Genomic DNA, 22,702 nt, shown 5'->3' with positions numbered 1-22,702 from the left:
GCCGGGGGGGGGGAGGAGTCTCCATTGGGAAGCGTCTCCATGGCGTCGGCGCGCGGCTCTTCTCCTGCTCCTCCTCTCCTCCCCCCTCCGCGGGATCCGGCCCCGCCTGGCTGTGAGTCTCTCGCGGCGTTTTTCGGGCTTCCGTCCGCCGAGGCTCCGCCCCGCCTGCTTACCTGTGGCCGGGTTCCCTCGACTCCCCCAGTCGCTTCCGATGGGGTCGGCTGACACGTGTCCCTGCGTGGTTGTGGGGGGTCCCCTCTGGTGTCCTCCTGATGGAAATGACGCCGTTGGTCTCTAGCAGGGGTGAAACTCGGGTTTTTTTTATTGCCGGTTCTGTGGGCGTGGCCTGGTGGGCGTGGCTTGGCTTTGCCGGTTCTCCCAATTACTCCCAATTTCCTTCTGCTGCCGGTTCTCCAGAACCAATCAGAGCCTGCTGGGTTTCTCTCCTGGTTTCTGGGCTTCCTCCCGTCTCCCTTGTAGGGAAATCCCCCTTGTAGGTTCTGGATGCTTGGCTCTTCCTCTGCCTTCCCGGGATAAGGAAAGGTCGGCTTCCATCTCGCCCATTGCACAGGTAGTCCTCCACTTATGGCCACAACTGGGCCCCCGTTTTCCCTTCCTGAGCAAGATTGCTTTGTCCCATTTTACAATCTTTTTTTTATGCCACGGTTGTTGCTCAGTGAATCACTGCAGGTGTTAGTAATGTTGGAAGAAATGTCCTTCTGCGTTCAGGGGGAAAAAGAGACTGGAAGCATGGAGGCTGCTTGGAAGGATGGTTTAATGGTGGACAGGATCACAGGAGTTGAGCTCCAGAACAGAAAAGGGGGACCAGATGCTTCCAGATGTTGGGTGAAGAAGAAACAGAGAGCGATGTGCTGAAAGTCCCTGGCTGCCAGCCTCCCATGGGGCCATGCAGGGGCAACTCTCCAGGCTGTGCTTTGAGTCCAAGCTTGGTTGAGCCTTGCTTGTTCCCAGGTGCCCTGTGGTGAGATGGGCAAAGGGCTAATACTATCATGCTGTAATCCCATCACTCTGGAGCTGAAGGAGGGGGGGGTCTTTGTTATGTAGAATAGACTGACCCAGTCCTTTTAATGGCCCATTGACAAAGGTGGGGGCTATTAAGAGTGAGTCTGTTCCCTGCCTAAAAACAATGCTTCTCCATTTCTGACCCAGGGAAAATATAATATTCTGCCTTTTTCAATATTTCCCAGGATATTTTATTCTTCTAGGAGAGGGGTGGGTGCTAACTTCCTACAGTAACAAAGGTTTTTAAATGAATTTGGCTTCTCCACTGATTTTGCTCGTCAGAAGCTCACAAAAGGGGACCGTGATAAATGAGTCGGTCGCCAAGGATCTGACGTTTGATCACGTGACCATGCGGGGATGATAGTCGTAGGGTGAAAAATGGTCATAAAGTCACTTTTTTCAATGATGATGTAACTGGATGGTCACTAATTAAACTGTTGCAGGTCAAGGACTACTTGAAATTCATTCAATGCACCCTTGGAAGGTGTGTCTGAGGCCGTCTTATTTAATTCCCCATGAACAGCTGGTCGTCTCCAAGGCAGCCCCATCACACTCTCTGGTCTGTGGGAGGCGCCTCTTGGCTCTTCCCCAGGAGCCAAACCTTCTTCTAGAGCCGGGATCCCACCCTTCCCTGTTCAGCTTCTTTCCAAGCGTTTTCTTGACTGGGAGCCTTTCTTCCTTGCGGGGGTCTTTCAGTTGGCAGAGTGGCTGCAGCCACACCTTTGGCTGCTTGGGCATCAACCCTTCCGACATATTTCATCTCGACTCTGTATCAACATAAAATTCACCAGTGCCTCTAATCGGGTGGGGTGGGGGGTGGACTGGGCTTTAACGAGGCCCTGGTGCCCCCTGTCAAAGGCTCGAGGCTCATGGTTTAATCAGGGCATCAGCCGGGACCCCGTCAGCCATCTTTGGATAGTTGTGGCATTTTGTGGAACTCCTTTCTCCCTTATAGTTCACCACATCCTGCCTAGGCTGCTGCTCACGGCCAGGATTCATTCCACTTCTATTGCTGCTACTTTGTGTGTTTGCAGGCTGTTTCGCTTATGCCACCTCTGACGTACCATCTATACTTCCTGTAAATAAACGAAATGGGCACAGCTAGTCCTCAGGTTACTTTGGCAGTTGATACCAGACTTGCCGTTGCTAAGCAATGCGGTCCTAAAGCGCAACAACGTGTGACTGCATCGCTTAGTATTGAGGATCCCGGCAGTCTAGGGTTGCGGTGGTAACCCCAGGGCTGCCCGGATCACTCTGCGGGAGGACAGGAGTAGCAGGGAAGCAGGCAGGGATCCATAGGAGCAACGTCCGACTTCCTGGTGGCTTCCCCACTGACGTTGCTTATGAAGAGCTAGCAGGGAACATGGGAAATCGCGATCATGTGACTACACTTTGCCCCGCCCTCATAATGTTGCACCACCTGAGGACTATTCCAATTATGAGATGTTTTTGAGAGACTTTAGGAAGACCAAGATAGACTGTGTCTAGAGTTTGCCTTTGGGTGGTTAAGAAAGCTCCTTGGTGGAAAAGTGAAATGGGGAAACTTGCCACTGTGATTTGGTTTGCATTTTCAAACAATATAACATTTAATCCTTTTGCATAGAGCAGCCCTGATGTACATAATTATAAATTTTAGTACATGCTTACCAGTATAACTGCATCCCTAAAGTATTTTTTTTCTTTTTTAGGTAACGTAAACACGCTGTAGCATGGATGCTTTTGCCAGTCACAGTTGTCACCTCCTTCAGCAGCTCCACAATCAGCGGATACAGGGCCTTCTCTGCGATTGTATGTTGGTGGTCAAAGGGGTTTCCTTCAAAGCACATAAAAATGTGTTGGCTGCCTTTAGCCAATATTTTAGGTATGTTAGTACAAACTACTTTAATGAATATTGAGTAAGGCGTGGGAGGCAGAACTTAGCAAGAGTTATATATTTACAATCCTTATAGACTTCCCCAAGTCTATAAAGTATAAACCCTCCCATTCCCCACCATCCAGTCAGAGCTGAAGAAGCTTCTTGGATGAGAAGCAAAATGTATTCAAAGAAGTGGGGGGAACCCACAGAAAGTCCACTTGCCTCCTGAAAAAACACTTCTGGGTCTAGTTCTGTAAGTTTTCTGATAGGAAAGATATTATTAATTAATGTGGCCATACACAAATGCAGAATTAAAATGCAAAATATCAAGTCGCAAAGCTCTGTTCACAACGTAAGTTACGTATACTTAGGTTGCATTCAGATCCAGTGATTTCCAACCAGTGTTGCTACAACATGGCTGTCTGTTGGTACCACCAGCAATACTACAAACTCATCTTTTGTTGAAGGTGTGCGCTCTGAAAATGGAAATTATACAGCAGGATTAAAAGATGACATTTAAATGGTTAATATCGTAGGCTGATTGCAAATTTTATTAAATATGTTTGCTATTTTTTAAAAAATGCTGCTTTCAACAGTATGGTTGTGCAATTATCTAACCAAATTTGAGCAAGATTTTCAAAACATAGATGAATATGTGCGCTTTTATGTTTACTTCTCACATTTTTGAACCGCCAACCTCCTCAGAAAGGGACTCTGAGCAGTGTACCATAAAATGTTAAAAATATCAAAAAGTATACATAAAAGTTTTAAAAAACAGAAAAAAATAGTTTAGAAGGAAGGAGGTGAGGGTGATTTAATGCTATGGAAAGGAGTTAAGAGGCAAAGGGAGGTTTTCCTCTGGGCGAGGCCAGGGAGCCATGGGTGGGGGAGATGTAATGGGATGCCATGTAATGTTCATGCTATAAAGAGGATGGGAGGATAAGCGGATGTTTGTAATTCTGCTTTTCTTTCCTAGGACCCTCTTTCAAAATTCCCCAAGCCAGAAGAATGACGTTTTTCATTTGGACATTAAGAATGTGGGTGGCATTGGCCAGATCTTGGATTATATGTACACTTCACATCTTGACCTCAACCAGGATAATATACAGAACTTGCTGGACGTTGCCCGCTGCTTGCAGGTGCAGAATATTTTGAATCTGTGTCACTCCTTTTTAAAAACCTCCCGGTCTGTAGAGCAACCAGCCAGTCTGACCAGCAATGGTGCATTTTCATTGCAAAATGCTTTGGCGGCCGATACCCACTGTGGACACTGGGATGGGCTCCACCTTTGCACCACTGCTGCTTGTAAAGCCTTGGATGACCAGCCACCTGGGTCACAGCCGTGTGCGCCTCACAGCTCCTCAGCTGAGGGAGCCAAGCCAAAGCAAGGCCCTGGGGGCCCTGGGAGGGCCGATCTGTCCTTCAAACTCCCCAATGGCCATTACAAGCTCCGAAACTTCTACAGCAAACAGTTCTGCAAAGAGACTATTCGCCCCAGCAGCGAAGGGTTACTAGAGGTGCCCCCTGATTTTGCAATCTCTCCAGCACAAGACGCTGCTCAGGAGGCTACTTTGGGCAGCCTCGCCCAATGTGCTTTGGAGCCGTCTGATTGCGCCCCCCTGCCCCCACCCTTTCTCGCCCAGCCCTTACACGGCTGTGCTCAGGATCAACACGCAGAGGGCGCCTCCGTACAGCCAGCCAAGCCGATGAGGCCCAAGAAAGCCATCCACCTCCAAAGGCTGAATCTGCTCCAGTCCCAAAGGTCTCCTGAGCCGCCTTCTGCAGGTGATCCTGACGGAGCCGCTGCGAAAGGAAATGAATCAGGAAGTCGGAGCAGCACAAAAAGGACGGCCACGGTCGAGGTTCCTAAAGGGAAACATCCCAGCGGGATCCTGAGTTCCGAATGCGTAGAACTGGAGCCGTCCCGGGAGCCGCCTGGGCCAGAGAGCCCCTTCGATGTTTCCCTTCCGGAGAGGCAGTATCCGTGCGCCTTATGTGGAAAGGTTTTTAAGCATCCGAGCAACCTGGAGCTCCACCTGAGGTCTCATACAGGTACGGTCAGTTAACACGGCAGGCCAGCTGTCCAGGGACGGCACGGGGAAGCAGCCAGCATGTAGTCTTGGCAGCTGGAAAGGCAGCCGCGGCCCAGAGTGGCTCTGGGGCCACCATGACCACCACGCAAGTCCATCAAGCGGCAATCAGGTTTCATGGGCCTCATCGAATAGCCTTCATCCATGGGAACGTGCTGAAGCTTTCATGTTTTCCCCCCAGTAAAGAAGGTCCTTTTTGTGATAAGGGCCAGTCGTAGCTCTTATAAAGCCATGATGGGTGGCCTGGTCTCCTGGACAGAACTTTTTGCATTAAAAAAAATTACTCCGCTTTGCCAGAGTAGTTGATGCATATTTAATGTGCTGCCATTTACAGCCATTTGGAAGGGGAAAGAAAATGGTTTGTAAAAAAAAGATATTTTTTTCCTCCTTTATGATCTTCCGGTTATCATAGAGATGCTAATGTTGTGCTGATAGGACCTGTTTACTTCAGTGACCATGATTTTATTTGGGATCCATCTGTGCCACTTAGTTGCAAATCCCAGCTTTATGGTGTAGAATTTCAAAATAGCAATTTTGTATCCACTTTTGTATCTCTGCATGACCAGCTCCTGGGTGGACTTCAGAGAATGACGCAAAATTAAGCTAATTTTTCATTAAATCTTATTAGTATAAAATAGTATTAATCGGTGCATTAAGGAGAATTGTGAATATAAAATATGTTGACTACAAATGTCCTCTTAGTTATTTTTATGTTGACTTGAAGACAAGTGTTCATGTTTAAGTGCCTTCAATTTTACCTAGTTGTCCGAAGTACAAATAGAATTGCTTCTTCTTTTAGGTGAAAAGCCTTTTGAATGTAACATTTGTGGAAAATGTTTCTCACAGGTAGGAATTTTAATATTTTGTATAATATTCTTTTACATTTAAGTTTATTTTTGTTTATATGCTACCTAGTCCTTTTCTATTGATCAAGTAATAGATTGTACGCAGTATGATTTTATGGCAATTCTGCAAGAATCACAAAATAAGATAAACACTTTTAAGAAACATTTTTCACCAGAAAAAAATAAACATGGTTTCTGTTCACTGTGATTGATGCTGCTAAGGAATCTTATCTTCCCTAAAGTGAAATTTTAGAAATTCTTATGAACATTTACCATTTTCAGATATGAACAAGTTCTGGATTCTAAACGTACAATATTTTGAGATAGAATGAATTCCTAATCCCTGAGAATTTGGTTTGGTTTGGTTTGGTTTATTGGATTTATATGTCACCCTTCTCCCAAGGACTCAGGGCGGCGTACAACATTTTAAAAAAAAAACATATTACAAAAGATTAAAAAAAAATTAGAATATCCAAAAAAACAAATCCGATTAAGATTAACAATAACATTTTAAAAAATCGATTAAAATTAACAATAATCATTTATTTTATTTTATTTTATTCAGGCCAGGCCGGCTTGCTTGAAAAGCCAGCTAATTTTTAGGGCGCGTCAGAAGGACCGGAGGTCGGGGATTATACGAAGCTCCGGGGGGGGGGGGGGCAGCTCATTCCAGAGGGAAGGCGCTCCCACAGAGAAGGCTCTCCCCCTGGGGGGGGTCGCTAGCCGACACTGTCTGGCCGACGGCACCCTGAGGAGGCCAACTCTGTGGGATCGCACTGGACGATGGGAGGCTACCGGTGGCAGGAGGTGGTCTCGCAGGTACCCTGGGCCTAAGCCACGGAGCGCTTTAAAGGTCATAATTAGTACCTTGAATCGCACCCGGAAGACAACCAGCAACCAGTGCAGGCCACCTAAAAGGGGCGCAACATTCGTCCTCTCATTGATTTTGATTGCAGATTTCTCAATGGAAACTTCTAGTTGTGCTTACTTGTGCAATGAATGGTGGCATTGGTCTCTATTTTTCACTGAAAGTCTGCCAGAAAGTCCGCTAGAGAAGGAGGGAGGCCGTCACACAGACCTTTGGCTTTGGGGAATGTCGAGTTAAGCATAAATAAAGTCTGTTCTGCCTTAAGCAGAACTGTATGTAGTTCTTGTTGCCCAAATATAGGCTTAGATGCCGAGCACCAGTGCCATCTTGCTTTGCTGTCCTCTTGCTCTGGAGTTGCCCGTTCCTGCTCCAGCGCCCCGTGAAAGGATAGAAGTCACTTTCCCCCCCCCCCCCCCCCCCCCGGCCGCCTTTCCTAACAGCCCAGTAGACTCTGGAACGAACGGGACATTGTGGCGGATCCTTCTGCACAACTGAAATCATCCTCGCCCAGTTTAGGCTAGTTCCAGTAGAGGAAACCTCTTGGTTCCATAGAAGAAAGACCTGGCCTCCGTTTGGAAGTGCCTGTCTTGTGGGAGACGGGGGGGCTTTGTGTTCAACCCACCTGCTGATGGGAGTGAAGTCTTTGTAGTCCAGGTCTGATAAAGCGTTGAATTCTCTACTTGTGCCTAAAGAATCCACCTCCCTGTTTGCCCTCCCTGATAGGGCAATGGAACACGGGGGGGGGGGGGGATTGCTCTTATTTCTGTGTGCCATTATTGGCATAAGGAAGTACTTGAAGATCTTCATTTCCAAGTGTAAAATTCTCTGATTAACATCCTTTTATTAAAAACATTTCCTTATCTTTGTAGGCAGGCAATCTTCAGACTCACTTGCGTCGCCATTCTGGTGAAAAACCATTCATTTGTGAAATCTGTGGGAAGAGGTTTGTATGTCTGTGACATTCATACACATTACATGCATTTATACCTATTAGTCGTATTTGTAGAGATATACTATTCACTGTCCTCCAAGACATCCCAGAAGATCTGTTAGCTAATCATACCTAAATGGAAAGGTTCTGGGGCTCTTAGATTTCTTCCAACTAGATTTGAGAATGCAAGAATACAAAATAGGATCCTTTTTTCAATTTTAGAAGGATTGCACAAACCATAAGTATCTAGTTATAAATTCCAATTTCGTTGTATTTAAGTACAGTGACAATAAATATTATATTTATTCTTATAACAAACTATGATTTAAAGAAGCCAAAACACAAGGCAAAGGAAGAGGAGGAGTGCCAGCAATCAGTGTATTGGACAACTGGAGATACGTATCTTGGCCAGCATGAAAATGCTCCCATTCTTGAAGGGTGGTTAGGGGTAGATGTGTATCAGCACCACATTAGAAACGCAACAGCAAATGCAGCCGTGGGCAGAACAGCTGCACAAAGTGGGACAATGCAAGGTGAGGCCTGAGCTGGAATAGTTTTCGACATGCTTCTCTCCTAAAATAAGGCTTATCCCAGAGCAGAGAGCTTTTGCTTCTAAAGCTATCTGTTGATTGAAGAGTCCTACATCGTTTGTTCCGTCTGTTCTTAATCAATTACGAATTTAAATTTTTCAAATTGTGAACCATCAGCAATTCTGATACAACCTAGCAGGGTTCGTTATTTTTCCTTTTTTTTATTTTTAGCCCTTTCCTCACAAGAAGCTGCTGTCCAGCTAGCTTAACTTTCATGTTGAGTACAAAACTAGAGATAAAAATATATATATATTTGATATAAATGTAGGTAAACATTTTATTTGGATGTGAAACACATTCCTCAGCTTTTACAAAAAGGACTATTTTTCACCATAAGGCGTTAGATTGCCTTTTGCTTTTGCAGCCGTCTTGCCTTTCAAAATGTTTCATTATAATTTTCTAGTAGAGCAGCAAACAGGCCTGATTCGTACATGTGACTCTGCAGCTGGGTTCAGAAGGGGGGGAGGGGGTGGCACAGCCCTCGGTGGCCTTTTAGTGGCTGGAGTTCCTGGGAGTCTTGGTGATGCCTGGAACCCGGCAGAGGGTGCCAGGGAGGGGTGGGGAGGTGGGCTGCTTCCTTCAGAGGGAGGCCAGCCGGCCTGCCAGGAACATGATGCGGTCAAGGCAGGATGGTGCAGAAAGTGCTTATTGGAGCATTCACAGTGGCTTTGATGATGGTGTTGCAGGTTTGCTGCCTCTGGAGATGTCCAGCGCCACATTATTATTCACTCTGGAGAAAAACCACATCTATGTGATATTTGTGGTCGAGGTAGGTCTGGTTGAACTTCCCTGGGCGAGCAAAGCAAGCTGTAATCCCAGCATGTGCACCTTCCCCACTAGACCACGTGTGGGTGCTGGCATCGTCCAGCTGGAGTTCCAGTAGCAGAAAGAGCAGCCGCCCAAGGGCACCTCTGGTTACGCTCTGGTGCACTCTGACTCTCCCCTGGCAGGTCAAGAGTTAATGGCAGGAGGCTTCATGCTCAGGGCCTGCCTTTGGCCTTGGCTCTGGTGTCTGGGGTGGGCATGGAGCTCTTTTAAAATTTATTTCACCCTGTGAAATAAATGAATGGGAATGACTGATCATTCTGACTCAAATTCTCTTTCCTTTAGGCTTTAGTAACTTCAGTAATTTAAAGGAACACAAGAAGAACCATGCAGCAGAAAAAGTGTTCACGTGTGATGAGTGTGGGAAATCCTTTAACTTACCACGGAAATTAGTAAAACACAGGATCAGACACACAGGAGAAAAGCCATATAATTGTTCAGTTTGTGGTAAGTCAGAAGGTAGTTTTACTGATCTGGTTTGGAAAGTTCCACTAAAAATGCTAACCTTTTCATTGTTCATTTGTATCCTTAGAGGACATATGAAAATAATGAAAATTCAGCAGATACAGTGTTGATCACTCAAACAAATGAATGGCAAATTATTTCCCCTCCTTAACAAATGAAGAATTGACAGCAATATGTTATAGTTATCATGTAGACTTCAAGAATTACGTCTCTCAACTGGAAACCATAGGCATTCGTAAAGATCCAATAAAATTGCATTTCAAAATAGTATTATAAAAGATTATGAATAGTATAAGTAAAGATTTTACTATTTTAATAGTAAAAGTGAAAGTAAAAAATAGAAAAACTGAAATCAAAGAGAAAGTATGGAAAAAAGAAAATATCTCCAGAAGTAAATCTTCCAATCTTCTTTTATTAGTACAAGCTGTATATTTTTCAGCCCTCTTGAATATTACCTCTCCTGAATCCCTTCTTCCTATATCTCAGTCCTTACCCATCTGGGTTGAAGAAGCTGCTTGGATGAAAAATGAAACGTCTTCCAAAAAAAAAAAAAAAAAAACCCAGAAAGTCCAGTTGCCTCTTGAAAAAAGAACCTTTGGGACTTTACCTTCCGCAAATCTAAAATTCATTACCATTTCTGTTTAGTATCAGCAAACAGTCAAAGTTGGCAGAACTTTGTAAAAACCCTGATCCAACAGATCAAATTTATATTCCTTTCTTTTGCTCTTAACGTTCTTAATCTTTCCCTGATAAGATGCTTTTGTAGGATTTAATTTGCACACAAATTTTCTTTCTCCCATTCCTTGTGGCTTTCTAGCCCTCTTTTATAAATCCAAGTGACTCATTGTTACTGTCTGGATTTCCAGTTTAATTTTCACATCTGTCTTATAGCTATTTTATTTTATAGCACTATTTCATTTTCCAGTATTTCTGCATAAGCTGGGATTTGTTTTTACTTCTTTATCCTATCAGCCTATAAATTATTCTAAAATCTTCTCCTTTGCATCTTTCAGTTCTTTAAAGTCTCTCTTAAATAGCGCTTTTTCAGTAGCAGATGTTGTATCTTCAAGCTTCTTTCCCATTTCTTCAAAAATCCTTTGAAATGTCTCCAGTGTAACACCTTTATCTGGCAGTTTTGCAGGTTTCACTAAAACTTGTCGTCGTGTCTTTGTCTCTTAGTTGGACTAGTGTCAGTCATTTGCTTTCCCCTGGCTCATAACGAGGGAAGTTGTGGTAGAAGCACAGATGCGAGAGTGGGAAGGACTCTTAAAGGTTGCTTTGTTTTAAGCCCAGCCAGGAAGGAACCACTAGGGATTCTCCAGCAGAGACCCTCCCAGCTTCTCTTCAAAGAACTCTCCACACCTTCCGCCGGCTGATAGCTGGCACAGTCAGGCAGCCCCTCCCGACAGGTAGCCTTCCTTGCAGTTTTAAGCTACTGAATGTGATCTGCCCACTGGGCTAGTTGAGAACTAGTCTGCTTTTGATGCATAGGCGCACATAACAACAAACTGCATTAACTGAGACCTAGTAATTTTAGAACTAAAACACTGAGCTTTGCTGAAAGCACAATAAGTATTTTATTTTACAGGAAAATGCTTTGCGGGATCTGGAGATTTGCGAAGACATATAAGAACGCATACTGGGGAAAAGCCGTATCCCTGTGAGACCTGCAATAAATGTTTCAGCCGTTCTGCTGTCCTACGTCGACACAAAAAAACCCACTGTAAAGCTGACTGTGAAAGTGCAGCTATTGCAGAGGAGTTTTCTCACGCAATGGAAATTCCTGACCTCGAGAAGTCCCAATGCTCAGATTTCTTTACCCAGGAAATCTCAGCGTCCTTCCTGTCGCCATCAGAGAAACGCCCACCCCACTCGGGGGAATCGCCAAATGAGTTTGGGCCCCCGGGAGCACCGTTTGGCAGGGCAAGGCCTGGGGTGGGAAAAGACGCTCAGGAACCGAGTTTGGATCCTGCCAAAGCCTGTAAATCCCCAGAAGCTCCGATTCCGTCTTGCACTTTTAAAGGAAGCCATGTCTCCTCTGAGGAGGGGCCGCTGCAGTCTGGCCCTCTTCCCGGAGTTCGCTCCTCTGCTCCTCTGCAAGTGCGTGGCTCCTGCCAAGCCCCGAACCAACGCGGGGCCTTCTCTAGCATGACCCTCTGGTGACCCTAACCATGAAGACTTTGCAGAACGAGAGAGCGAGCCCGGCCAGTGAGGCCTCCTGAAGAGCAGCGTGCCTGCTTGTAAGTAAATAAAACCATATCAAAGTTGTACTTGACTGAATTGTTGCCTAGAGACTTCTATTTCTTTTTAGAATTCATTATTCACCTATAGGCTGCCTCAGTCATCTCTGAATTTACCTGCAGAACCCCTTTTCCATCATGAGGGAGGGCTTAAAACACCACAAACCAGCAATGCTGACACAATAGGGCTGGGGATATGTTGGGTTGCTATTAACTTCTTCCAAAGGAGGTGAGGGAAGTTTGGTCCAGTTTGGCCCATTTCCTTCCCTTTGGGTCCTCTGACCACCAGAGGCCACTTAGGGCAGGGGGGGGGTTGCTATGTCACAATGGGAGAGGGGCCGACCAGCTGCCGGGGGAAGGGAGGGAGGCGGCTGGGCAGCGGCTGGGGGGGGGGGGGTTCGAGAGGCCGCGGTGGGTGTGTCGGCAGGTATTGCCGGGGCGTCGCTTCTCCCGGGTGGCCGCCCAAAGGCCAGGAGAGCCGGACGCAGGGACTGAGCAGGGCCGGGCTGTCGAGCGAGACCCAGCAGGTGCGTCGGCCGAGACAGGTGAGCGACTGCTCCATCCTCCGCGCGCCCTGCCGCAGCCCCGGCGAGGGTGGCGCTGCCGGCAGGGCGGGGGAGGCGAGCGCCACGCGCGGCTGCGTCACTCCGGAGCCTCTGTTGCTGCCGCCGCCGCCGTCCGTGCGGAAGGGGAGGCGCTGGGCTGGTCAGGCGGAGGAGCGGGCGAGAAGCCGGCGCGGCAGCGGCGGACGAGGCGGGGGCCGAGCAGGTAGGGGTGGGTAGGCCGGACGGGGGCCGGGGCTGGGGCTGGGCTGGGCTAACGGCGGCCTTTTGCAGGCTCCTCTTGTTGGCGAGGGAAGGATGGTGAAGCTGGGCGGCCCTTCGGGCGAGAAGCGCAGCAAGGCGGCCCCGGCGGAGGACGGCTTCGACACCATCCCGCTCATCACCCCGCTGGACGTCGGGCAGCTCCAGTTCCCCGCGCCGGACAAGGTAGCGAGCGGGAAGCCTCCGTCCGGGCTGCCCCTCGCGGGGCTCTGGGGGGGGGGAGGCCGGAGCATCCCCGCCGCCAAGGGCTTCGGCTCGCCTGCCGGACCCCGCTCGCCCCGCGTCGCTTGCGCCTCTCCAGGGCGGCCTAGGGGCTCCTTCCTTGGAACCCAGACAGGGCATCTCCGGTGGGAGGCGGCGGCGGCGGCGGCGCGCTTCTTCCTGGGGAACCGCGGGGGTAGATTCCGTCCACCCTCGGCCCAGCGCCCTTCACAGGGAAACCCGCACCCATAACGGCAAAGCCAGATTCCTCCCTTCCCCTCCTTTCTTCCTTCCCCTGGAAGAATTTCCCTGCGGTGACTTTTTGGGAGGATGCTCAGTGCGAAGCAGGCTTCGCTTCAAACATATATATATATATGTCAGCCAGCTCCTTTTTGTATTACATGGTTGAATATTTTAACATTCGTATCTTTCCATGTCAATTGTGGAGCGACCGTGTCCAAAGAACAATTATAATTTAAAATCAAGGCTGTTGGGGAGGAAATTCAGAATTGGCGATGGGCCCTTTGAATCGGCTCGCAAAGGAAACCTGCAAATTTGGGGGTTGAAATGGTGGCGAAGGGCTGCTGGAAGGGGAGACGGCGGCTCTTTGTTCGCGCCTGGCGAAGAGGCTTTGTTCTTCCCTGGGTGTGGCCTCCCCGTATCCCTGGCTTACTACTCCGCTGGTATCCGACGCCCTTGGATGCTTCTGTTGCAGGAGGATTGGGGGGGGGGGGGGGAAGAGAAAGACGATCTCGATCTCCGCCCATTTCTCCGTGAAATAAACAGGGTGGTAGGAATTATCTGGATACAGACAGATGCTTTGTCTCCTATGAACTTTAATGAGCTTAAATGAGTAGTAAGGTTTTCGCAGAAGTGCCGTCTTCCCTTTCAGATCTGAAAACTACCAAGTAATTAAATCGACAACCCTCTGTCAAGAATATCCAGCATCTGTACAATAAGCTCATTTATTTCTTCATTTCTTAGGACCCTAAAATTGGGGTGCTCAAAGAGGCACTTAGAACCTAGAGTCCAACTCTTTCTTAAAAGTACCAAGTAAAAGCACCCGAGCCAAAAAGGTTCTTTTAGTCTGGGAAGGTCCTAGTTCTACTCCTGAATTCATTGTTGAGAAATTCATCTGCAGTTTTGGGAAGCGTCTGGCTTCAAGTCATTCATAAAAATATTGAGGAACATGAGGTCCAGGATTGAAGCTCCTCAGTCCAATCTGGAAGGAAGAATTGATGAGGGCAATTTCCAAATCGGCCACATATGCCACCGGACCAGAATGTCATGGAGCACTTTGGCCAATGATCTGCTCAAATTGCCTGTGTGTGCACGCACACACACGTTCCTACAACCTACTAGGAAAGTCATACGTTGTTGACCTCTAGTAATTACAGCATTGTTTTTAAGTTGTTAACAGTTTATGATTCGTTTTATACCCCTCCTATTAATATCAGATTCCCTGAAACCTACTATTTTCTAATTCTAAAAATAAGGATGTTTATTTCCTCCAACTACCTAGCATTTAATTGTTTCTCCAATGTTTCTTGAAAATAAGATACAAATGTTTGGTAAGATTTTTAGCTAGTTCCTTCAGTATTCTGAGATGCAGTTTATCGGACTGGTGTTTTAAAGCTGATCACTTGTAAATAGCCATGCCAACAAGTTTCTGTCAGTCTCGAGATTCATTCTAGATTTTGCATTTGCCTTGTAAAACTTTCAGCTTATGTTTGATTTGATTTTGATTTTGATTTTATTAATATTTATAGGCCGCCCTTTTCCCTGAGGGGACTCAGGGCGGCTTACATAAAATAGGGAAGGGAGGGTACAAGACAATAAACGCAAAACAATACATAAGAGTAAAATAGTACACAACATTCATTCATCATTCGGGTGGGGAAGACTGTTAGAGAAGACTGAACCAAAAGCATTTATCATTTTCATTAACTGATTATTTTCTCTTCCCATGTTGTTAAACATGTCTAAAGAAGCCCGTTATTGTTTTCAGACTATAATGTTCATATAATGTGACATTATATGAATAGGATTTAAATTAAATAAACATAGTTTTATCTTCTGGAGTATTGATTATTCTGCTAGCTTAGCATCGTTAAATTTGCAAATGACACTAAGCTGCCAGGAATAGCCAACAACCCACAAGAAGAGCTCAGGATCCAGAAAGATCTTTGTTGAGAACAATGGGCCCTATTTAATGTAGAGGAAGGCAAGGTGGTTTTAAACCTAGGCAGGAAAAATCAAAGTACAAATGCAGATTAGATGATACCTGGCTCAAAAACAGCAACCGCGAGGGAGATGTTGGAGTGCTGGTGGACGAACCCTTAAACATGAGCCAGCCATGCGTAGCAGCAGCCAAGAAAGCTAACACGATCCTTGGCTGTATAAACAGAGGCATAGAATCAAAATCACGTGAAGAAGCATTAGTACCGCTTTCTAAAGCCTTTAGTAAGGCTCCACACCTGGAATCCTGCATCCAGTTTTGGTCACCACATTACAAAAAAGAGTCGAGACTTTGGAAAAAGTGCAGAGAAGAGCAACTAAGATGGTTAAACTTGGTTGGAGACTATGAAGAATGGCTGCAGGATTTTGATATGGCCAATTTAGAGGAAAAAAGGACTGGGGGGGGGGAACGGGACATGATAGCAGTTTTCCAGTAATTGAGGGGCTGTTCACAAAGAGGGGTTCAACTTATTTTCCAAAGCCCCTGAAGGCAGGACAAGAAACAATGGATGGAAACTAATCAGGGAGAGAATCAAGCTGGAACTAAGGAGAAATTTCCCGACAGTGAGGACAATTAACCAGTGCAACAGAAGTTGCCTTCAAAAGTCTTGGGTGCTCCATCACTGGAGGCTTTTAAGGAGAGACTGCACAGCCACTTGCCTGAAATGTTTATAGGGTCTCCTGCTCGAGCAAGGGGTTGCACTAGAAGACCTTCAGGATCCCTTCCAGCTCCATTAAGATTGAATTCTAACTGAATTGGCCTCACGTTGTTCTTTCTTTTGCCCCATTTCGCTGCTCAGAAGACCGCAACTTGGCCCTAAGAGGTTAAGTATGACCGTCAGTTGAAGAAGCGTGCACACTCCTGTTTTAACCCGTCATATCTAGAGTCATTTCTTCAGTTAATGCTGCTGCTGTTATTCTCTATCCCATTTTTGTTCAGCCTTTTCTAACAAAAGGGTCTGTCTTTTACTAGACATACATCTCCAAAGGGTGCATGTTTTACTGCTCTGAAGGCCATTTACAACTGATCCCAGCCTGAACATTGGAATGGCACCTGAGGGCACCTTGGATCAGGATCAGCCAAGGACCAGTTTATGTGGTGCCAATTTGCCCAGTGGGATACAGGAAATGCCTACCTCCTTTTTAATTAGGCTTTTAAAGTAGTCCTCACTTTACAAGCATTTGTTTAAAGACCACATATTAATTTATAAAATAATTATAAATCCAAAGCTGATTAGAAAATAAGATGGTTGGACCCAATCTCCTTAAAATGCCCTTTCCAGTCTTCTTTCATGGAAAAGCATTTCCTGGCAGAGTCTGCATCTTGCACCCCAGGGAGAAAATCCCAGGGAATGATTTAAATCCCAAAGTTTATGTTTTGTGTGCTTGAAAGGACAAAATAAACCAAACCGGGGCAGGGGGGGGGGGATCCTTTGTGCGCTCTATGGACAGACCTCTTTCCTGGGCCATGGCATAGGGGAGGATTGTCACTTCCAACCTCTTTATTCTGAGGCTCATGACCAAAAGCTGCGTGCAAACCGCCACCCAAAGAAGCAGTCAGAGGCAGATGTGGTGAGGCGGGAATGTGCTGGTAACGGCTCCTTTGTTGGTGTTCATTGAAAAAGGTGGTGGTGAAGACAAGAACAGAATATGAACCCGATCGAAAGAAAGGGAAATTTCGTTCTCCCCGAATTGCAGAATTCACAGTCAGTATCACTCAAGGCATCTCCGAACGTTTTAAGGTAAGCCACATCAGCTCGTTTTTAAGCATGAAAAAATGAATGTTACATTTATCTCGCTTCAAAATTCTAGCAGATATTATATTCAATAATTGCCACAGGAAGTTAATTAAAGATATGCAGTACTTCCTTGCAGAATCCTTTAAGCCTTAAGGGGCTGAAGTTTAACATATCACACACCCCCAACACCCCTGTGAAAGTGATGGGAACTCTTAGAACTGTGTTTGCATGGAAACAGTTTCACCTGCAGTAAACATGTGCTAGAGGTGAACTTTCCAAATATCTGATCCATCGTTTCCATATTAACTAATTTATCTACTTTCTCAATTTCCTTTTATCTACTCCTTTCCAGTGATCAAATAGACTAAATAACCCTAAAGGTTTAGGGTTGAGCATCATAAATTTACTGATGACATTACATCAGTGATTTAACTTGAATAGAAGAATGTGTAATTTTTCTTGGTGGTATAAGCTGTTATTTTGATAAAATATGCAAGGAACACAGATTTAAACCTCAATGACGTTAGCAGTTTATTGGCTCATATCATGAATGGCAGTCCCATTTTATGCAAATAATGCCAGATGGTTGACTGGGAATCTGAATGATTTGCAGTGACTTTTGGGTAGATGCCTGGATCTGAGAATTAATCCAGGGAGGTCTTGTGTTTCGCGAGGAATACAAATTATGCATCAAATGATAAAGAATTAGAGCAACGATTGTGGATGAATTTGTGAGAGGCTTTGTAATTTACCAAGTATAAAAATAAGTGCAGTAGTACATCATATGTAGTTACTTATTTTATAAAGTTTTAGCTTTTTTATCGTTAGGACGATGCCAAAGGGAATTTATATGCTGTAAAAGATAATGAATGGATGCATTGATAAGTTAAAGACTGCAGCTACGCACCACAAGCTTCTTAACGCTTGTTGGGAAGATGTAGTTGAAGGAATCAACACAGACTTCCAGTGAAGCTCCCAGGCGGCAGAGGCAAATCCACGGAGTTCCCTCGGGAAAGCTCCGGGGATTCTGGGCTGAGTCAGGGAGGGGGAAGAGTCACCCAGCACAGGGGCAAAAGTTGGCTGGTTAAAAGCTGGGGAATTCAAAATGTGGGCTAGCCAAATGCCCGAATTAAGACACAAACGAGCAAACATACATGGGTCTAGTTATGAACTTCGTTTTACTGGTTTCTGCTTCTTACTGGCATGCCGAGACCATGAATACTTTTCCTGTGCCAAATAGCGGGTGACAATTATAGATTAAAGATTTCTCAGTTCTCCTGTGAAAAACAGAAAACCTCACTGCATATTTCCACTTACCATGCAATACAAAACCGAGAGATGATCGGGTCTTGCTCTGTGTAGACTAGAAGTCCGGAGACAAACAAGCCTCCATTCCCTTTGCTTGAATCGCTCGGGGATTATTTTCAGACTTGGGTTGTTGAGGGCTGCCGCTACGCAACGGGGCCCTGGAGAGGCCTCGGGAGGCAGCGGAGGCCTCTGGGTGGTGTCGGTTCGCGGTGCCAGAGGGGAAGAGGGAAAAGGATGGGCTCTTCAGCAAACAGAAGGCTTTCGCCGTGAAACTCTCTCTCGCAAGCCCCCCCCCCCCTTTGTTACACCCAGAAATGCCAGTCAACATGTGGGTAGCCTTGGAGGGAAGTCTTCCAAAGTCTGCCAGTCTGCCATATGTAAGAGGAACAATTAAACAGCTGCCATGTCCCAACAGCTGTATGGGTGCCTGGGGTTTTCCAAGGCCAACAGGGAAGGGTGCCAAACCGGCACGGGACCCTCCAGCTGAGTTGACTGGATGCTCTGCAGCCCTTCCGTCTTTCCCAGCAGCAGGAGCACCGCCTTCTCCAGAGCGCTGGGTCTTCCCAGAATGTGTCCAAAGTAGGATAATTTTGAGCCTCGAGAAAGAAGAACTCTGGGCCGATTTGTTTGATGATCCATCGGTTTGTTTTCGTGGCTGTCCATGTTCTTCTCGGGGTTTTTTTTTTCCAACAAGGCAGACAGGCCAACTTCTTACAGTTGCTTCACTGCTGAGTTATGCTCCAGATTCACGGCATCCTCTGGATAGAACATTTCTCAGTGCTTTTTCATTGATTGGCTTATTCTGGTTTTGTATTTTAAATGTTAGGTTGCTTACCGGATTCTCATAGATATTTCAGCAGTTTTTCCAGCCTTCTGGGTTGATAATGGGGACGTTGACCTGCCTTCATGCTCTACTACCAGGAGTCTTTATAATTAGTAAATATTTTTTAAGATACCTTGGAATCAGACACCTTCATTGCAGGCCATTTCAGCTTAATCCTCTCTCTGATCTTCTTGAAATCAGTTGCCTGCCTGTCTCTTCAGCACACCAAATTGAGGCTGGCCCCTTCTGAGTGGAAAAGCTCTGGAAGGTTCCCCTTCCTTTTCTTGTTTGTTCTCAAGGTTGATGTCTTTGCAGATGTCACTGTGATCCTCCTCTTAGCACTTCACTGAAACTCACGGGTGCGTTGGAAGTTCCTCCCGTCTTGCTCAGGAACATCATGAGTAGCACCCAACCCAACGGCCACATCACCTAGCCCTGTATGGTCAGTTGCTTTCTACTGTCCAGCCAAGGGACTTGCTTGATAATAGGCAGGAACAGCAGAGTGCTCTGTTCTCCACTGAGCCGTCACACAGTAGTAAACCTATTTATTAAATTTATATGCTGCCCATCTCACTATCCGGAGAAACTCTGGGCAGCTGGCAGCTGGTGGATTTAACAATGCGATGGTGGTTCAGCAGGCAGGCCAAATGCCCAGCCGAGCAGAGGGTCCGCAGAACCCAGCCCAATCCACGGGTTGTAAGGGGCAGTGCAGGGCCAACAGCCGGACACCCAGGGTGCTCTCGGTCTGGGCAGACGGACAAGGTGGCAGCGGAGAAAGGAGTGGTTTGCACCAGTCCAGGATCATGCAGGCCCAGCCCCCGGCTGTAAAGGCTGGAACTACCATTAGAGCCAAGACAGGGAAAGGCATCGCGTGGCTGGAGAACTGCTTCCAACGGACAGCAACTCCTGGCCGTCACTGTGGGGCGCTGCCGTCCTTGCTTCCAGCGGATCCCCTTGGTGGCCTTGTCCTCAGCATCTGGCCGGACTCCCGATGGGGGGAGTCTCCTTCTTCTTCTTCCCCACGGAAACTCCCAGATCAGGTAGGGAAGCTCCAAGCGAGACGTCAAGGACAGCCCTCCGGTCTGCACAGAAGTGTTTCGGAGCAGCGTGTGCTTAACAGAAGTGGCAAATCTGTTTGCAGGCGACCGCCCTGATCCTGTTTGCCCTGGCCTTCCTCGCCTGCGTCGGGTTCCTGGTGGTCTACAAGGTCTACAAGTACGACCAGGCCTGCCCAGAAGGTTTCGTCTTCAAGGTAAGGGGGGGGGGGAAGCCAGAGGGGGGTCTTAGCCAGCGAGGTCTCCGGGGGGGTCAGTCACGGAAGGAGGGCGTACAAAGGAGGGCGGGGGGGGCATTTTGCCTGTGTTGAGGCGTAGAGGTGGGGGGAGAAGAGCCAGGCATGAAGACTCGTTCCTGTGATCCGTATTTTCTGTGCCCCCCCCCTCCGTCTTGTTTTTTATTGTAACAAGTCATTTTGGCCCCTGACCCCCCACCCTCAAGCAGAGGCTTCTTCCTTCTGAGAGAGAGAAAGAGAGGGAGGGAGGGAGGGGGGAGGAAGAAAGGTATGCAAAGGGCCCAAGACGCTGCCCAGCGCTTTCTCTTTTGCTGATACTTTGGGGGAGACACACACACACACACAGGGCCACCTTGCTCTCTCTCTGGTTTTCAGTGTGTGTGTGGTGTGTGTGTCTTTCAGAACAATCAATGCATTCCAGCGGGATTAGAGAGCTACTATTCTGAGCAAGACTCTAGCGCTCGAGGAAAGTTCTACACGGTGATCAACCACTACAACCTGGCCAAGCAGACCATCACCCGGTCAGTTTCTCCATGGATGACGGTGCTTTCGGAAGAGAAACTTTCCGAGCAGGAGACGGAGGCAGCCGAGAAACCTGTTTAGGGGGAGGGGGGGAGGAGGGGGAGTCCGGTGGGGAAGGGTCCGGAGGTGGTTTTCATGGAATGTCTCATTGTTAGGATCACTTAGAGGTTGCTCATAATTTATTGTGTAATTGCTTTGGTTGCTGCCAACTGCTTTGCAAAACGGAGCAAGGAAAAAGAAAACGGGGCTCTTAATGGCCCCGGGCACATCAGCATTGCTTCAGAGCTCCAGCACCAGTTTCTCCTTCCGTGGCATCGAACGTAGTAGGCGCATTCTTGTAATTTAGACATCTGACAGAGTTCCATTGGGGCAGGGCTTGTGGGGGGTGTGGGATGACGTGCTTCTTACCGTGTGTCCTCGTGTTTTGTTTCCCTTTAAACCGGCTCTGAAATCCCAACGTTCACGGGCCTGGCTTGCAGCTCCAAAATGAAGGCCTAGAAATAAAACCGGCTTCTGGTTTTGCTCACTCCATCCATTACGACCTTTAGGCTTAATTGCTTCCGTTATGGCATGAACTTCACTCTTCCCACTACATGAACGGCTCTTGTGCAAACAAAATAGAAATTAGGCATTCAAGAGCCGTTTTAATGAGAGATTAGGAGTTTTAATTAAAAAGGACAACATATTCTGAGGGGCAGATAAACAAGACAGAAACTCTTCAGTCCCCCATACAATCTGCGTAACTAGAAAGGACGTATTTCATTAGAACGGCCTTTTTTGGAAACCTCAACGTTGTGAAATGCCCTTTGCTGGCAGCCTTCTTTGGGCCCTTCCTGGCCCTTCCCTGCCAGGGAATCGCTGGGAAGAGACATCGGTTCCCTTGAGCTCAGTGGGATCTTGATGTCAGCCGGCTGCGGCGGAATTGAGGGCCTCCAAGGACGGCAACATCCAGGGGATTCAAAGGCACCTGGGAGGGAGGGAGGGAGGGAGGGAGGGGGAAGAGGGCAAGACCACTGTCTGGACGTAAGCCCACAGGGCCAGGTACACGCTTACTGTCTGACAGGCTCCTCCTACACGATGGAAATTAAGACCTTCCGATGCTCCTCCCCCAGAGAGTTTGGCCACTGGAGCCCCTACAGCCGTAAACCTGACCTCCTCCTCCACCGCCAATCCCTGTAGGGATAGGACAGCAGCAGCACATTTTAATCTGTGAATCTTTCCTAGGATAGGAGATGGTTGGAAATACCCTGCCCTGCCCCTAGGAAGGCCCCCCCGTCAGACTCTGGCGCTGACTCGGATGCTCTTCTCAATTGCAGGTTGTAGCTCACAAAACTGCTGCCATTTTTGTTCTTCTGAATGTGTTGTTTCCCAGTGGAATGTCAAAAGTTTCATTAATTTTACAGAAACACACTTTAAAATCCACGTCTTTTTCCCCCCCTATACTTCTACAAAAACAAACATGGTTCTGGGTTATATTTCCTTCCAGACCTTTTTTTTTTTTTTGCATTGATCTATTTGGAAAACTCCATTTATGGTTTTGTTGGAAATTTTATTATTAAATATAGTTACATATTGTACAATTTTTGGTATGTAATCGCTGCTGCGTGGAATACATAAAAAGCAATAACTTATGTGCCAAATCTTTCATTTGCATTAAGGAGTTCTCTCTTGTACACACAGCACCATGTTTCTATTCCCTAGGAGTCAGTACTTTCACCGAATTCACATGTAACTTTTGACATTTTCACTCTGTGTAAAATAAAATAGTATGCTCCAGTCTCAAACTCCGTATGTTTAAATAGATGTTTGCAGCGGCGAAGAGGAAAAGAAATGAAGGATTCCAATCACCCTACTTGCAATAAAAACCTCTTCTAAAACACCTTTCTAATAATGATTATTTACATGACTATGTCTCAGCAAGAATCCCGGGGGGTGGGGGGGTGTTTCACTTCCACAGACCCCCCCCAAAGTCTTGGTGTCCCCAAAGCTCAAGGGGCCAATGGGGGCTTTGAAAGGGAAGACAA

General features: G+C 46.8%; 2 protein-coding genes across 5 annotated transcripts; both read left to right on the top strand.

The window, feature by feature from the left end:
• Positions 1–6: 6 nt before the first annotated feature.
• ZBTB49 (zinc finger and BTB domain containing 49) lies at positions 7–11,655 on the top strand. Of its 4 annotated transcripts, none has more exons than XM_087724928.1 (8): positions 7–112; positions 2,712–2,884; positions 3,855–4,930; positions 5,768–5,814; positions 7,551–7,624; positions 8,889–8,971; positions 9,313–9,474; positions 11,081–11,655. In XM_087724928.1, the coding sequence occupies exons 2-8, from the start codon at positions 2,733–2,735 to the stop codon at positions 11,653–11,655; spliced, it is 2,169 nt and encodes a 722-aa protein (XP_087581054.1). In that variant the 5' UTR covers positions 7–112; positions 2,712–2,732. The 4 variants fall into 4 exon arrangements, with proteins under 4 accessions (XP_087581054.1, XP_087581053.1, XP_013912971.2 ...); XM_087724927.1 differs by lacking the exon at positions 7–112 and adding an exon at positions 125–303; XM_014057496.2 differs by lacking the exon at positions 7–112 and adding an exon at positions 125–571.
• A 933-nt stretch (positions 11,656–12,588) lies between these two features.
• NSG1 (neuronal vesicle trafficking associated 1) lies at positions 12,589–22,555 on the top strand. Its single transcript, XM_087724931.1, has 4 exons — positions 12,589–12,721; positions 16,621–16,737; positions 20,007–20,117; positions 20,559–22,555. Exons 1-4 carry the CDS (start codon positions 12,593–12,595, stop codon positions 20,757–20,759), a joined length of 558 nt encoding a protein of 185 aa, XP_087581057.1. The 5' UTR covers positions 12,589–12,592; the 3' UTR covers positions 20,760–22,555.
• Positions 22,556–22,702: the final 147 nt, after the last annotated feature.

Source organism: Thamnophis sirtalis, unplaced genomic scaffold, assembly GCF_051295495.1.
Source record: "Thamnophis sirtalis isolate CommonGarterSnake01/CBP01778 unplaced genomic scaffold, rThaSir2_p1.2 scaffold_10, whole genome shotgun sequence".
In the NCBI taxonomy this organism is placed as follows: Eukaryota; Metazoa; Chordata; class Lepidosauria; order Squamata; family Natricidae; genus Thamnophis; species Thamnophis sirtalis.
Note: the sequence above shows the minus strand (reverse complement) of the source record. Positions and strands in the feature narration are given on the sequence as shown.

Bases quoted from the DNA above. Each gene is read 5' to 3' on its own strand.
- ZBTB49 (XM_087724928.1), top strand. From the start codon at position 2,733: ATGGATGCTTTTGCCAGTCACAGTTGTCACCTCCTTCAGCAGCTCCAC. The intron at 2,885-3,854 runs GTATGTTAGTAC...TTTCTTTCCTAG, and splicing joins GCCTTTAGCCAATATTTTAG to GACCCTCTTTCAAAATTCCC. The intron at 5,815-7,550 runs GTAGGAATTTTA...TTATCTTTGTAG, and splicing joins GTGGAAAATGTTTCTCACAG to GCAGGCAATCTTCAGACTCA.
- NSG1 (XM_087724931.1), top strand. From the start codon at position 12,593: ATGGTGAAGCTGGGCGGCCCTTCGGGCGAGAAGCGCAGCAAGGCGGCC. The intron at 12,722-16,620 runs GTAGCGAGCGGG...TCATTGAAAAAG, and splicing joins AGTTCCCCGCGCCGGACAAG to GTGGTGGTGAAGACAAGAAC. The intron at 20,118-20,558 runs GTAAGGGGGGGG...TGTGTCTTTCAG, and splicing joins CAGAAGGTTTCGTCTTCAAG to AACAATCAATGCATTCCAGC.